General features: G+C 44.0%; 2 protein-coding genes across 2 annotated transcripts in view; both read left to right on the top strand.

The window, feature by feature from the left end:
- Nucleotides 1-634: 634 nt before the first annotated feature.
- htatip2 (HIV-1 Tat interactive protein 2) lies at nucleotides 635-4963 on the top strand. Its single transcript, XM_079998202.1, has 6 exons — nucleotides 635-726; nucleotides 2201-2387; nucleotides 2502-2609; nucleotides 2715-2852; nucleotides 3325-3386; nucleotides 3786-4963. Exons 2-6 carry the CDS (start codon nucleotides 2202-2204, stop codon nucleotides 3997-3999), a joined length of 708 nt encoding a protein of 235 aa, XP_079854328.1. The 5' UTR covers nucleotides 635-726; nucleotide 2201; the 3' UTR covers nucleotides 4000-4963.
- Nucleotides 4964-8650: 3687 nt separating this feature from the next.
- prmt3 (protein arginine methyltransferase 3) overlaps nucleotides 8651-16861 on the top strand; it is a 45460-nt gene continuing 37249 nt past the window's right edge. The window contains exons 1-9 of the mRNA XM_079997867.1: nucleotides 8651-8690; nucleotides 8831-8960; nucleotides 10011-10093; nucleotides 10835-10884; nucleotides 11026-11131; nucleotides 12080-12245; nucleotides 12710-12854; nucleotides 14065-14130; nucleotides 15826-15947. Of these exons, the coding sequence (XP_079853993.1) occupies nucleotides 8669-8690; nucleotides 8831-8960; nucleotides 10011-10093; nucleotides 10835-10884; nucleotides 11026-11131; nucleotides 12080-12245; nucleotides 12710-12854; nucleotides 14065-14130; nucleotides 15826-15947 (890 nt within the window). The 5' untranslated portion in view covers nucleotides 8651-8668. The remainder of the gene's footprint in view (nucleotides 8691-8830; nucleotides 8961-10010; nucleotides 10094-10834; nucleotides 10885-11025; nucleotides 11132-12079; nucleotides 12246-12709; nucleotides 12855-14064; nucleotides 14131-15825; nucleotides 15948-16861) is intronic.

Raw genomic sequence — 16861 nt, forward strand, 5'->3', positions numbered from 1 at the left:
TAGCGTGTATATATATATATATGTATATAGCGTATATAAATATATATATATATATATATATATATATATATATATATATATATATATATATATATATATATATGTATATAGCGTGTATATATATATATATGTATATAGCGTATATAAATATATATATATGTATATATATATATATATATGTATATAGCGTGTATATATATATATATATGTATATAGCGTATATAAATATATATATATGTATATATATATATATATATATATATATATGTATATAGCGTGTATATATATATATATATGTATATAGCGTATATAAATATATATATATATATATATATATATATATATATATATATATATATATATATATATATGTATATAGCGTGTATATCGGACAAAATATATATATATATGTATATAGTGTGTGTATATATATATATAGCGTATATATATTTTTTTTCAATATATATATATAAAAAATAAATAAAAATAAATAAAATGATAGCAGAGGATGGAGTACAGCATGAGCGGTCGTCGCCTAGGGTCTTCTCGCGAGACTTACCGTGCGGCGCAATCTCGTCCCTCTTCCGGTCTGGGGAGGGCCATCCGGAAGCCGGAAGTGACGGTGATGAAGCCGCTGGCTGCCGCGGTGCTTGGGTGTGTGGCGGCGGTGCTGCTCGCTGCGCTGATCAACCACCTGGACGGTCCGGACCCGGTGCCGCTCACCAGGTAAACGCTCCATTTTCTACCGCCGAGCGTGTTGTGTAACAGGGTGAAACGGTTCGCTGCCGAATCACCGCAGAAACGGGTGAAAAGCCCCCGGTCTCCAGTGTGTGTGGACGGCGTTTACTTCTAGAATGATCCCTGAGATGAGGAGACGAGTTCCATCTCTTTAACTTTTAAGTTTAGTTTAGTTTGATTCGTTCACTTGTTTATCTTATTTTATTTTATTTCACTATTATTTTTATTCACCAATTTTGTCCGACTGTTTAGCTCGTTAAGATTCCTAGTATGTATAATAATAATAATAATAATAATAATAATAGCTTTATTTATACAACACCTTTTAAAAACAGTTTGCAAAGTGCTTTGATAGATCATGAAATTAAAAGGCAAACAATAATAAACAGGAATAATCGAAAAAGCGGATAAAGAATGAATAAATACAATTTGATAATTAGAACTATATAAATAAAAACGAAAAATAAATAAAATAAGAAAGTAAAAAATTAAATAGTTAAAGAAAGGGGGCGAGATCACATGAAAGCAGATCTATTAAAATGGCTTTTGAGAAGTGATTTAAAGGAAGTCACTGACTGATGTTGTTCCAAAGCCGAGGGGCCCTGACAGAAAAGGCCTGGTCACCTTTAGTCTTAAATCTAGACTTTGGAACAGCCAGGAGGGCCCCGCCCGCCTGAGGACCTGAGGCCACCCTGGCTCATACGGGGTCAACATGTGTCATGTAGCTTGGAGTCAGACCCAGACACGCTTTAAAAGTAATCAGTTACATTTTAAAATCAATTCTGAACAGGAGCCAATGGAGAGAAGCCAGGATTGGGGTGATGTGATGTCGTCTTTTGGAGCCGGTGAGAAGCCGAGCTGCTGCGTTCTGAACTAGGTGGAGGCGAGAGAGTGACTTTTGGACTTTTGGCGTGGCGGAATAGACTGTTTTCTGATTCTGATCTCCAAATTTTTCTTAAATATGAAAGGTTCAGACCTCTTCGTCCATGTGGGTTAGGGTTAGGGTTGTATTTTAGTGAAATGTTATATAAAGTGGCTGCACTTGTTTCTTATTGTTCATTAACATTAATTATTTGATTTCAAGCCGTAATATTCCTCTTTTTTTTTTTTTTTTTTTTTTTTTAATGGCATTTACTGACGGGACTTATTTTATTTTGAATATTCAATAAAACATATTATACATCTACATGCCTTGATGTCATTCTCTATGGAGCCTGCTTATCAATTGTTTTTAAGCTCAATAAACGGAGATAATATTTGACCGGAATCTCTCCCGTTTGTCTGGGAAATTGAAATCATCCGGGACATGTTGACCGGCACCAATTTGTTCTCATGGAAACTCTGCTACGCCGCATGACCTTCCCTCCAGGTTCAGCTCTCAGCACTGTTTCATGAAAACCCGAACAGGCCTGATGACCAGAGTCAATGTGCTGTGGTTGCGTCTTGTTTTGTGGTTTGGTAGCATGGCGGAGGACATGGCCACCCTGGAGGAGAACTTCAGGCGACAGAATAAAAGCTGCTTCATCCTCGGTGCCTCTGGAGAAACGGGCCGAGTTCTGCTGCAGCAGCTTCGGCAGCGGAAGCTCTTCTCCAAGATCACGCTGATTGGAAGAAGACGCCTTTTCGAGGACAGCGCTCAAGAGAACCTGGTTAGGGGCGTCCCCTCCCAGAGTTGAAATGAACGGACCATTTTGAAAATGGATATTAAGGGTCATATTTGGGAAAACTGCGTGAAAAATATTTGTTTCTGAATCTTTATTAAGGCACAAGAGGTTGTGGACTTTGAGAAGCTGGATGATTACGCCGCAGCGTTCCAGGGACACGATGTGGGATACTGCTGCTTGGGAACAACCAAAGCTAAAGCAGGGACGGTACGTCGTCTGTAACACTCTTAACGCTTGTTTTCACCTTGTAAATAAATGCTCTGCCAGAAACTTACTTTTGCTCGTGTGATTTTTTTATTTTTTTAATCCCAGGAAGGATTCATCCGTGTGGATCATGACTACGTTGTCAAGTCGGCAGAGCTGGCTAAGGCAGGAGGCTGCTCACAGTTCCACTTGGAGTCTTCCAAAGGAGCCGACAAAAGCAGTAGCTTCCTCTATCTCAAAGTCAAGGTTATTTGACTCGTGCTGTGATTAACAAAACCTTGCTGTTGTTTTGTTTTTTTAATGATACATTCAATTAGATTTTTGACATAAAATAGCAGGGAAATTTGACATCCAAACATACTGACTGTGCAAAGGAACTGAGATGCTATGGAAGTATCTACTCCCTTGGGCCAGAGAGCCACTGGCCTAAATTTAACAAAATTTAGGATTGAATGATTGGTTCACGTTTTTGTAAAGGTTTTAAATTTCAATGGCCAATTCAATGAGATTTTATTATTATTTTTTTTTATAATGCGGTGTCCACTCCCATACCAGCTCTGAATGCTTGGTTATTACTGAACATTTTATGATATGACATCATTTGTAGAGAAAACAATATTCATGCACAATGGAGCTCTGACAAAACAATGCCACATTTTGTCGTCAAGTAAGGACATTTGATTGTGTGTGCGACTGCTTTACTTCTTTCTTCTTCTAGGGACAAGTGGAGGCTGATATAGAGGCGCTCGGCTTCAACCGTTACTCCATCTATAGACCTGCGTGAGTTTTCAGTTATTGACAAAACAAAAACGGTTGAACTTGGTTGTCTTTTTAAAAACCTTTCAAACCTACCTTTTTCAAAAGAGGTACAGGAAGCGTTTGTCATGTGACGGGGACATCTGGAGTTTTGTTCTTGAAGATGTCATTTCCTGTTGTTTGTTGCATTTTACCATTTGGTCTTGACCTATATCAGGCTTCACCAGCGAGGTGGAAAGCAGTTTAATAATGTCATTTCCTCCAGAGGATCTAGAAAACGTGTTGGTTTATTGATGATATTGATTACATCAGTTCACTGATAGATTATGTAGGAATGCTGCTGTCATTAATGATTTTCCCAGTGAAGCAGGGTCTATGTTCTGGAGCTCCTGTCTCACCCCCCCCCCCCCCTCCCCCCTTCAGGGTTCTCCTGGTGGACCGGCAGGAGAGCCGACCCACTGAGTGGCTGGCCAGGAAGTTCCTGAGCTCCTGCTCCTTCATGTTTCCCACCATGTCCATCCCCATCGACGTGGTGGCCAGAGCCATGGCGTCCAACACGGTGCTGCAGCCCGAGCAGAAGAGCGAGATCCTGGAGAACAAAGCCATCTCAGCTCTGGGTCAAAGTGCAGCCAAGTAGGAGGAGGGCGAAGGAGGAGGGCGAAGGAGGAGGGCGAAGGAGGAGGGCGAAGGAGGAGGGCGACGGAGGAGGGCGACGGAGGAGGGCGACGGAGGAGGGCGACGGAGGAGGCCGACGGAGGAGGCCGACGGAGGAGGCCGACGGAGGAGGCCGACGGAGGGTCCTCCCAATCAAGCTCAGTTTGTCTTTATACGCCTTATACTGCACTTAATTTTCTCTACGGGATACTGCTACTTCATACTTAATATACTTGAACATTTCTCATGCTTTTTTCAAAGTTGCAGTGGGAATTTGCCACTGTTGAACCAGGATTTCATGGGGAAAGAAAAACAAAGCTCTGTGCTGTGTATATGCATTATTAGGGCTGGGCGATATTGACAAAATCAAATAGCCGCGCTTTTTTACAAATACCTGGATATTGACAATACTTTGGTGCCTATATTAAATATTTATGCACAAAAAATATTTGAGAAAAAACTATGATTATATTTCGAAAACCCAAATCCCAGACGATAGTCTCGTATGGATATATAGTGTATTTGTATGGAGAGCGAGATATAGACCAACCATGAATGTTGTAATATTCATAGAAATTGAATTATTTATGTTAACACAAAGCCCTGTCTGTCTCTCGAGGATCGAGGTGGCCTTCCAGGATGCTTTTTGGGGAATCAAACCTTTGTTTTATGCAAAAATGCAACATCATGTTTGTTTTTTTAATTCAGGTTTTCATAGTTTCCTCTTTTGTTATTGGTATTGTGAAATGATCCGTTGGCACATCCCTCAACTTGACCTTTCCTTTTCTGTTCTTCATTTTGTACGTTACCTTTTGACAGAGAAAATGCCTTGAAGTGAACGGAAATAGGAATTGACACTACCACCTTAATAGAGAGAATTCCATGACACACCAACACTATATTTGTTTGTTTATTCTTGCTTTTGAAATAAAAATCTCTTAAATTAACTTGAATGTAAAGCTTCATATTTTGTTTATCCACAGATATCAATCCTGCAACATGCAACTATAAAAAAACATGTCTTAGGGAGCCCAACCAGGGAATATTTCTCAGATTTTGTTTGACATTAGTTTGTTCACTTTAACTCTTCATTTATTTTCTGTAGGATTGGAAAATATAGAATCTGTGTTTCAAGTTACATCACTAAGAGGTCTGCTTTGTGGTTAAATGCAGGATATGTATAAACTTTTAACATTTATATATGTTTTAGACAACATGCATAACATAAGTAATATGGTTTATATATTATATTAAAGTGTCTTTGTGTGTGTATGTGTGTATATATATATATATATATATATATATATAATATTCTTGTCACATCTGTAAACAAACAAAAATATGTTTTGGTATTTTCCAACATTTGTCAAAGGTACATTTTCACACACAAGGATTTTAATTGAATGTGACTATGCAAACGAACACAAAACAGATACTGTTTGTAACATGACCTGTTGTGTTACAGATTTTGCTAACGGAAATTTGAACATGAAAAAACACCACGCTCTGTTCCTCCCTTCCGACAGCGGAGACCTGTGGTGTTTTTCTTTATTAACTGGGAGTCGTTCAGTCTGCGCCACCCACAGCAATCAGCCCAAATGGAAATCAGCCGAATGGATTCACTCCACAGGGTTCTGAGGTTATGAGTACGAGTGCTACTGTTTCTGATAGAAGTTTGATCTGGTTTGTTGTTGCCCACTGGCGGAAGACTGGAGGATGGCCATTTTGCATGGTTTGAGGTAATTTCTCTTGATTTACATTTTATCTTTAAAAGTGACACCAATGACCAGCAACAGAAGGTCAATGTCCAAACTACTGCGACGGTGCTTTTGCTTCCTCTGCAGTCTGTCTTTGTTTGTCCTACGGCTGGTGGTTGGGGATGTTGCTCGTGAGACTACGCAGACAAGTAAAGTACCCAGATTTCAGTTAATTTTTTACAATGAAGTTCCAGGTAATGACATCTAATGCAAATTCATTTTTTCAGGCTCTTTTCTCCTTGTCCAGGCACCAGTGGGCCCCCACACGGACCATAAAAGATGGAGTCAACCACCCATTTTAAGAGGTCGCAAAGCTGACCACAAGACGCCTTTTTTTAGTACAGACGCAAAAGACAACACTGACCCAGGAAGTGGACGTCGGTCCATCACTCCACTCCACCCTGTGGTGGTGGTAAATGGTGCGAAATCCGAAACCCCAAACTGGTTCAGACGCCCCCAATCCGGTTTTACCTCTGTAAGCGGGGGCAGGAATGGTGTGTCGTTCAGCCCCGTTGGACATAAAGGGGACACTGTTCTGGAAGACCGAAGGACAGGGCAACCAAGCGCTGGTTCCACCTCCTCCGTAGGGGCGTCCTCCGAGTCTCCATCGGGCGTCTATCGAGCCAAATTGATAAATAGTCGGATAGAGCCCAGTTCTGCGGGCCATGGGGCCGACAGCAAGAGGCCTTTTATACATTCCAGAGAGGGGGTGAGGACAAACCCAGAAAGTGACGTTGGCTCTGGTCTGAGCTCTCAGTATCATGGACCAGGAGTTCCCAATCGTGGACCGGGAAACTCTCGCCGCCTGCCACAGTCACCGGTGTACAGCCACGTGAGGAAGGAGACGCACCCGCGTCCTAGTGCGGGCGGACATCACCCTGCCCATGTTTCCCAGAGCGGAAGTCGGCCGGGTGCTGCAGGACCCTATAGCTTTAGCGTAAATAGCCCGGCTTTACCATTTGCATCGCCCGACTTTACGAGCCAAGGCTCTGCATTGGCCAACGCAGAAGGTGGAAGAGGGCAGGCCCGGCCTCCGCCCAGTCCCGCGGTCCACAGCGGGGTCGGCTACAAACGGAAGGGATATTTCCAGGTCGGATATATCAGGCCTCAGTTTTTTCAAACCGCTCGGGACAGGAGCCCTTCCAACCCGGTCCTTCCCAGCATGCACCGGCGTCCGCCATCTGGGGACCCAGGGTCAGGGCTCGGCATTGCCGCTTACGCCGTGGGGAGGCGAGACCCCGGTCTCCACCAGAAGGACAGGGGAACGCGCCCCCCGGGCCCTAATAACCACGGACAGCGGCATTCCCAGCCCACAGGGGAGGGCCCAAAGTTCCAGGTCAAGGGACGATACCGGCCTTTCCAAACCGTCCGCCGTCCCAAAGGCTCCCTCTCCGATCTGACTAACTCATCGGCGACGGACCACGGTCCTTCGAGTCCGACGGTTGCCCCCCCCTACGACGACGACGATGACGTCGACCTCGGCTCCGGGGAGGCTCCTGCCACCGTCCTGCCTCCCGTAGACGAGGAGCGGAGCACCACGGCCGCCCCTGCTGAGGATCTCAACGGAGCCCCCCCGACGTGGAGACGAGCGGAAAGAGCGGCGGCGGCACCGAAACCCGGAGGAAGAGAGTTAAACTGACGCTGTGAACGCTGCTGAAAGAAGTGAAGAGGGTTTCTGTCGGGGCTGTGATCGAATGCTCTGCACCGCTCTGGTTTATTCCATGGCTGATGGAGGAGACCTGACGTATCGCCACAGGTGAAACCAGGCCTGTTGTACTGGAATAAAAGTTTTAAAGGCTGTGATTCAAAGTCCAATTATTTATTTTAACAGATGTGAATATGTACCTTTTGTCCAGCACGGGTCTGAATTTGAACTAGCTGCGAAAGGATTAAACAAAAAAAAAATAAAAAATTCTTACGGCTCACTCAAGACTGACTTTCACAACTTGATGTAAAATGCATGTTCTCAGGAGGTGGAAAACATCTTTTTACTCAACTGCCGTCCTGAAGTAAAATTGAGGTATTTAATATTAGAGCAATTTTATTTCAGGGGATTTTACAAGTTGACTCAAAGAAAATATTACTTCTTGCTTCCCTGCATTTATCTCCCGCGTCTTGTATTTTATCTATTTTTATTTTTACAGAAGGGATTATTCATACAATGACTGATTTATTAAAGGTTTGACAAATTCTGCCTATTAGGGCAAACTGACGCTTGGTTTTCAGTGGGCATACGTTTTCAGCAACCTGTAGTATGGGACCATATTTTCTAGAGTTTCACTGAGAGCTAAACTGCAAAAAAAAACGGGGGGGGGGGGGAAAGCTGTCTTTGAACTTGTCTAAAGTAACTGATCATGCAACGGACAAACTATTATGGTCCCACAGCTCGTCCGCATGACATCAGGTCTGTTGACCACCTCTAATACCCAACATCTAGATGTGGCGCCATCTGGAGGCGATCGTACGAATGCGCAGTTCGGGAGCACGACGATGGCGCAGAATTTTGGATTCGTATCCAGGTTTTCTGAATAAAATACAAACACAAATAAATTGTATGGATAAAAAAAAAAAATGTGGATGTGATCGAACAAAGCCTCGTTAAACCGTTTTGAGTTTTGCGCGTGTGAATTCCTTATTTTAATAAAGATTGAAACAGCGTGTAAGCAGTTTAATTCTTGGATAAAAAAAACCAAAACAAACAAACCTCGGACGCGTGCTTGTTGGCTTTGTTTTTTTAATCGCTTGTGTTTTGGACGTTTTCTTATTTTATTTGTATTTTAATTCCATTTGTTTCCCGCCACCCCCTCCCCGCACGCGCTCGACGGCGTCCGAAATGACGTCACCGTGCGTAAGCTACGTCACGCCGGAAGCGCGTCCCTCGAAGCGACGGGCAACATGGCGGAGCGCGCGGACACACGTGAGTAACTCCGGCGAACACGTCGCTCCGCGTCCGTGACGCCGCCTGGTGTCGGTTCGAAAGAGGCGGCGGGCGTTGCCACAGATTTCAGGGCGCGGCGTTGTCCGTGCTTTTGACCGTGAGGCTCGTCGTTTCTCCAGGGGCCGAGCCTGATGGGTGCGACGTTCCGGAGCTGTCGGACAGTGATGGCGACGAGGAGCAGTGGCAGTGCCTGGAGGAGGAGGAGGAGGACCCCGAAGAAGCAGGCGTCCTCTGTCTGTTCTGCGACAGGTGCCACAGCTGCATCATCTCCGTCCCTCCTGGATGTCTCCCCCTTCCCCCATCTTGTACATATAGTCTGATACTCAGCCCTTTACGCACCTTTATATAGAAAAGAAGAAGAAAGAAAGAAAGAAACAGTCTTTAATCGTCACACCACACTACAACACATGCTTGCACACACACACACACATGCACATGCTTTGATGGTGGCCGGTGAAATGGATTCTCTGCTTTTGACCCATCCTGGCTTGTCCTTCCTCCGGGGGCACAGCCAGGAGCAGTGGGCAGCGTACGTGGACGCGCCCGGGGACCAGGTGATAAGTGTCCATTGCTGGTCAGACGATGATGGGTGCATGTTTTGGGTGGGGGTCCTTACTGACGTGAGGTGGAGGAAACCCCATGTGAACACGGGGAGAACATGCAAACTCCACACAGAAAGGCTCCTATTTGGGAGATAACCCACCGGAGCACGGTGCCAACAGCGCCCCAGGCGGGAATCGAACCCAGGACCTTCGTTGCGTACTTCTTGTTTTTCCCTATTTTTTTGTATAAACTATTTCTTCCTCCAATATTGCTGACGGCTAAGCTTCCGTTCGGTTTTGTTGCGCTTATGACAATTCAAAACCTTTACTAGCAGTACTAAATAATTATTTTAAACGTGCTGCATTAGCTAAGACAAAGCGGTCTTTGCAGTCCTATTACTTGACACAGGTTTTCTATTTAATTATGTTATAGTTAAATCAAAAAACACAATTGAAATGCTGCCGTTGCAGCTGTATGCATCTGCAAATTGCTGAGGCGACATGGATTAGTCTATTTGATTTTATTGGCCAGCAAAATATAGACCTGGGCAGTATTCACAAAATCAAATATCGCAAGTGGTTTACCCGGGTTCCTCAATATTAATTATTTGACTGTTTTAGGGATGACTATCTATGCTTTCAGTCTACGGTTCAGAAAGATGCTACTGTGATGCATCCTTAAACATAACATTTAACTGTATCACGATTAACTGAATAACTGAATCCATAATTGCAAAGATTTCACTCTTTATTCCAGGTTGTTGCCCTCTGTGTCCAACACACTACAACACTGCTCAACCCAGCACCAAGTCAGTCTTGTGGATCTGATACGAAAGCACAGTGAGTCATTAAGCTTATGTTTATCACAGGAAAAATGCCTACAATAAGTACATGTGGTTAGTGGGGATGCAAAGGAGCAGGGTATGTTATCGAACCGTTCGATACGCGCCCTACGGTTCAATACGCACACGTGTACCGCCTTATATACTATGATATAACGGTAGAAATCCACCGACGCGTTGGTGTTGGAGCGTGGTGCGTTGGTGCGTGTCGTTAGTACACGCTTCCTATTGAATCCACTGTTGGGGCTCCATTGGCCACATCAGCCGTGTGGGGTCCGCGCCGCATTTCTCTATTTTTGCACAAGACGTCTATTTATCTATTTTCTTTCCAACTGCCTGCTGCTATAGTTTTTCTGCCTGTTTTTCTGTGTTTTTATTTTAGATCTGTTCATTTTAGTTTGTTTCCCTACTTGTATGAAATGACATTTTTAAAACAAAGTTAAGGGACTGTCCTGTTCCATGTACCGTGCCACTACCCACCAATGAGTTTGAACTTTCCCTTTCCCCCTCCCCCCACAGTCATACACACAGAGCGTTACGCTAGTTATTTATGGCAGACTACTATAAAAGCAATTTTTACACCTTTTAACGTTTTAAAAGTCTTTTCTTAAATATAAAGATATCGAAACCGTACCGTTTCCGTGGCCCAAAACCGTGATACATTTATACCTTGAACCGTGGGCCCACTGTACCGTTGCATCCCTAGTGGTTAGATGGTCATTCTCCTTCTCTCTGATAGTTTTGGATGACTATGGCTACATAAAGATGGTCAACTTCATACGATCCACAGTAAGTGCATTTCTCACATTTTTACACGTTCTTACAAAAGTTGAAATAGCATTTTAAATATCTATCGAGTATTCATGATTTATTTGAAAACAATACCAACCATAATGTTCTATCCCCCTTGAAAACATCCACTTCTTGCAGAAATGCAGCGCGGCTGATCTTGCAGCGCTGCCAGAAGGCACCGAGCCCTGGCAGAGTGAGGACTTCCTGAGGCCCGTTCTCCAGGACGACCCCCTGCTGCAGACAGGTGAAGTGTCTCCACAGAGTTCAATTGATATTTATAGAAACCTTTAATGCGATGGCAGGATCAGAAAAGTGATTATTTAAATTATGGCACATCCAATATAGCCAGAGTTGAGTATATTCCCATAACTAGTTTTTGCATGAACAAGTTTTTTGATACGATATTGTGATTAACTGGTGTGAATCATATTTGAGTTGAATGAAAGTAAATTTTTGTTTTTCTAATGGGCTCTGCCAGTGATTTGCCGATATCATATATGATGAATTCACCTTAGAGAAATAATTATGATAATAAAACAAATATGAATTTTGCCACATCTCTATAGTGAGTTTTAAACCCTTTTTTTTTTTTTTTTTGCATTGGATTTATTAAAATCTCATCTCTTAAATGTTTTGACCAGTAGAGGGCTGCACAGAGCAACAGCTGCTGCAGCATAAAAGCGCTTTCCTCGGAGAGCCTGCTTGCTTGGCTTTTTCCACTCCTCAAATAAATATTTGAGCCTATCTTGAAATGGTGTAATACGAATTGCTGATTGGTTCTGCTCATACATCACTATGCGAGGAAGTTAGGAGGTCGCATTAAGGTGTCTCCTTTTTCCATGTGCCAAACACTTAAGGAACTGACCTTGCAGAGGCCTAGTAATCTGACCAGTCAGCTAGTATTCATCAGCTAAATGAAACATTAACGTGAGACATAACATTAATATTGCAAAATGACTGCTACTCAAAAAAGTACACTCTGACCGAAACCTGAAGCATAACTCTTTTTTTTATTTATTTTTATTTTTTTTTGAATGTGAAAAGTCTAAATCAACCAAGTCTTGGAGACTCAGGGTTTTAAAGTCCAGGCTGTTTTCTACGCAGTGCTGCTCTTGGGGAGTTTGACTTTGTGTTCATTGACCTCAGCCGAAGAGAAATAAAGACGTGGCCTCTTTTGTTTCCTCCTCCCCAGACCCAGAGGAGCTGTGTGGCAGTGAGAGTGCATGGCCCTCTGCGGGCTGCTTATTCGGGGCCCAGGACCCAGGCATTATGCTACAGCGGGCCCAGGCTGCTGAGGAGAGGGCCCGACAGTCAGAGGAAGCTCTATCCAGAGCCATGGACGACCTACACAAACTCAAGTAAAGTGAATATTGCGCTTTATTTCAGCGTTTTGCTTAGATTTTTGCACTAGATCGCTGCAATTAATCCAGGTGCTTGAAGTTTGAGGTTGCGTGCACTACCCCCCCTGAGCCACCAAGGGGAACCAGCGAGTCCAGTATTGCAGGGGCATCAGTCAGTGCTAGGAAGAAGTTTGGAGAAGAGGAAGCAAGGGAAAAGGAAAATTCCACTGCAGCAAAGAGGTTAAAGTAAGGAGGGAGGGAGGAGGGCAATAAGGGAAAAATACAGAAAGAGCAAGGGAAGTTAAAAAGAGGAGGGGTGGAAAGAGTGTGGAAGATGAATGCCCCCCGCCCCCACCCTGTCCATGTACTACCCTGTCCTGCATGAAGGTTGTGTGTTCTTTTCTGGGTTTTGCGGTTTTTTGCGCCCGGTCCCAGTTTGAGGGTGCAGACGTTAAAACCATGTTTCCGCCCACCTCCATTAGGACGCTGGCCCAGGGCCTGGTGCTTAGCGCTGACACCGCCAGGGGAGCTGGCAACCTGGGCACCATTGCAGAGCTCCGGGACGATGAAAACGAAGCCTACTTCAGCTCCTACGGCCATTACGGCATCCACGAGGAGATGCTGAAGGTCTGATACCCATGCACGACATGCTCCAACGTACACACACATAAAACCACCGCTGTGGCGCAGCGGGGAAACATCCCCCGGCACAGACGCTCCTGCACAGCGGGTTGACCGGCGTGCGTCTCAGCTGGAAGAAACCGATGTGGCATTAAATGAACATGATCATCACTTGGCATACATTGATGTTGAGCGTGAGACAGTTCCTCAAAGTGACAAATCAGCAATAAATAATGTTTCCTCATCTGAGACACCGTCTCTGATGTGGCATGGCCGAGGTTGGGAAAGCAGAAACGGACAGCGCAAATTTATGAATATTTTATTTTACGCCACTTGCAGGCAAAGGGCTGTAAATTTGAGAGAATAGGAAGAGGGCGGTTCCAGGGGCTGTTCACAACCCGGTGTACATACCGCAGTGCTTAAATGGACGTACTCCTTTGGCGCGTCCTGATTGGTGCTAAGAACTGTTAAGTTGTGCGTAATGTGTGTATGCGTCAGACTGTAAACTCCAAGGTGTGTGTGTCTCTGTGGGTGGGTGTGGGTGGGGGTGTGTGCGGGCAGGGGTTGCGGTAGAACGTTGTCAGAGCTCTCATCCTACGATAAAGTGCTTCAGCTCTGACGCAGGGGGTGTAAAAAGAAAGAGCGTCTTCTATTCTGGTATTCCATCCTCAGGCCAATTTATGCTTTCCGCGTAAATGCGAGGGCCCGTGTGATGTAAATTTCATCAGCCGCTCATGGGCGGACATCCGCACCTCACAGTTTATGTGACCGCGCTAGTGGTCTTCTCTGGCACACTGTACAAACAACAGAATAGAATAAAAACAATTCTCCAGAAGATAAGTTGACAATCGTCACTTAAACATAAAAATCTTCAGAGGTTGCTTTGTTTGGTGGTCAGTGTTTTATGATAGGTTCCATGGAATTCTGCAACGCATTGTAAAATACTGGAAAACTTCCGAGTTACATGTGTTCTATTGCCACTCTTCCGCAAAACATGGTTTTGTTTGTTCTGTTCCAGAACAACTTTTAGTTCCGCCCACACCAGTGCATGTGACTGGAGGACAGGCAAAACTCAAGATTCACAATACACATTCAAAAGTGTTTGTCATTTCACCAAGTTCCCTTCATGTTAATTTCCCTTCCAATATTAGTTTGTCCACTTTATAGATGGTCAACGGCTCAAACCTCATCATTTAAGACATGTTTCTGGTTGCAGGATAAGGTGCGCACGGAGAGCTACCGTGACTTCATGTACCTGAATCCAGAGGTGTTCAAAGACAAGGTGAGGAAGCTGCAAACACGGTGTCTGTGCACAACAAACTTAGTTTCGATGAGCATATAAACTCCCAAACCAAGTCATGTTTTTACACAGCTCTAAAATTCTTCAAAAATGACAGGTTTTTTTTTTTATAGGGCTGCCCAGTGACAGTCGACGAATCCAATAATCAACTCTTTTTATTTTATTTATTCAGTGTGCATTTCATTAACAGGATAAAACCGATAGAAGCTTACATATGCTCAGAGATAACATTTCAATGAGGTATTCTAAATGAGGGTGAATCGATGTGTGAATTGTCCAGACACGAACCCGGACACGGCTCTCAGTGCATTTCAGCCCCGATGGCTGAGAGCCGCGCCCCGTTCCTCCAAATAAAACAACTACAAACAGTGTGGGGACGGGGCTCGGAGGAGCGGGGCTCGACTCGTAGACTCCTTAATATTATATTCTGCGTGTAACGCATGGAGAGGGGGCGATCGGGGAGAGAGTTATTTACTAGGAAATATTTTTATCCACAATAATGGACCGTTCTGGATCAAACTTAGACGACGGCATGTTGGAACTGCCCCGAAAACACATTTTATTCCTCTTGTCTGTGGGCAGATCCATGACATCCCTAGACTACTGATGTCAGTTTTTCATTAACAAAAGCAATATTGCTCCCGCCCCTTTGGGGCTGGACCCCTAACTTTTTATTATTATTATTATAATTATAATCATTGTTATAGTGTAGGTCTGAGTGTCCGTATTTATCTCTCTCTATGTCTCAGTGTAAGGAATATTTGCCTCCTTTTGTGAGGGAAGGGTCTCACTGAGCTGCCCTGACATAAAACATTGTGACTTTATTAGGTGCCGTAGCCCCTCGCGCGCGGACTGCGTAGAACTGATAACACGTGCACGCAACCCACCCCCCTCCCACCAAACAATGGCTGTCAGTGGCAGCAGTCAGTGGCCTGTATCAGGACCATCCATTATATGGACTGCTGCTAGTTAATGCCATGGTGAGACTACAGGGGGGTGGGGGGGTGGGAGGGGTAATTGGTGGGGGTGGGTGTGGGGTGGAGTTTGGCAGATTCTGTTGGACAGTGATGGTGGTTGAATAAATATGTAAAACAGAAAGCGGAGTTACCTGCCGGACTGTTGTTTTAATGCTGAAGGTTTTCCGTCCCAGAATGATGCTGTAACATCCAGGAAAGGAGTCGGTGAGTTTGTTTAGAGCAGACGTTCTCAACCTTGGGGTCACGACGCCACATGGGGTCACTTGATATGCACGTGGAACATTTCTAAGACTGATAAATTGATATTTAAAAGTAGGTTTGTAATACATTTTTTAATTAAGTAGGTTTGAAATATATAATTATAATCCATTTGAAGCCCCCTCCATGCGCTATGATGTAATTCACATGAAACAGACTGTCAGTTTTCGGAAGTACGGCAATAAAATATTCTTATTTAGTCTCAATCTGTTGCTTTTTAACCCTAAATGTGAACCAGAACAAATACAATTAAGGACACTCTTAACTGCTGTTGTCACAAGAATTTTGGGAACAAAAAACCTGTGGTTTAGAGATTTAGGGCCACCTCGATTTGAATGTTTCCTTGACCATTTCTGTCCCTGTGCCTGTAATAAAACACCTCCCCAACTGCACCTCCCCGCTTCGTCTTTTCAACTTCCCCCTTTCCCCTCCCGTCCTGCAGGTGGTGCTAGACGTGGGCTGTGGAACCGGCATCCTGTCCATGTTCGCTGCCAGAGCAGGGGCCAAAACAGTCATAGGAGTCGACCAATCAGAAATCATCTACCAAGCCATGGACATAGTCAGGTGAAATGGACATGAATTGTCAAACACACACACTAGGCTTGGGCTGATATTCGATATCCAATATCACGATATGTGCCACTATATGCGATAGTTTCACTGTTTCGTAATAATGGGGTAACAGCACGGATAAAGCTCATTCACTTGCGCCCCCATCAGCCGCAACATTAAAACCAGCACCAATAGCCACTAATATTGTGTAGCTCCCTCTTATTCCACCAAAACAGCTGTGGCACGTGGAGGCATGAACTCCACCAGACTCTGAAGGTGTTCTGTGGTATCTGGCACCAAGACGTTAGCAGCAGATCCTTTAAGTCCTGGAAGTTGTGAGGTGGGGCCCCCGTGGATCGGGCTTGTTGTTCCAGCACATCCCACAGATGCTCAATTGCAATCTAACAATCTAAAATTCTGTTCTAAATGTTTTTTAATAATTGTTATGTAGAGCTGCCAAGTCTCACACTTTGACTGTGAGACTCGCAAATATCAACCAGTTCACACGCTACACCTCGCATTTTTTGCGCTGAGCATCCCCTAATAAGTCTTTTTTTTTTTTTTTTTTTTTTTTGAATTCTATGCATATATTTCCTCATTGGCACTTGCTTGGTGCCTTTCACTGTTCATGTGGTGAAGGGGAGATGATATTGGCACTCCCGTTAGGTGGACACCCACGCATAACTTTCTAGTTTGAGTGGCATAAAGCAAGCCGTTCTCCGCGATCTGGCATAAAGGTTCACCGTTTCTCCAAAGAAAACAAATAGTGTTTTTATTGTAGATGTATTTACTGTAATTGAATGAAACTAAACAAGCTATGTGTGCAACTGTATGTAAAGTGGGCGGGATATAAAATTTGTCCAATCGCCCAAGCCTAACGCACGCACACACGTGTTTATGGAAGATTAAATTTGAAAAATGACAGT

Source organism: Zeus faber (assembly GCF_960531495.2).
Source record: "Zeus faber genome assembly, chromosome: 3".
Classification (NCBI taxonomy): Eukaryota; Metazoa; Chordata; class Actinopteri; order Zeiformes; family Zeidae; genus Zeus; species Zeus faber.

Excerpts from the sequence above, each read along its gene's own strand:
- htatip2 (XM_079998202.1), top strand. The coding sequence starts at position 2,202 with ATGGCGGAGGACATGGCCACCCTGGAGGAGAACTTCAGGCGACAGAAT. Across the intron at positions 2,388-2,501 it reads ACAGCGCTCAAGAGAACCTG|GCACAAGAGGTTGTGGACTT; the intron begins GTTAGGGGCGTC and ends ATCTTTATTAAG. Across the intron at positions 2,853-3,324 it reads TCCTCTATCTCAAAGTCAAG|GGACAAGTGGAGGCTGATAT; the intron begins GTTATTTGACTC and ends TTCTTCTTCTAG.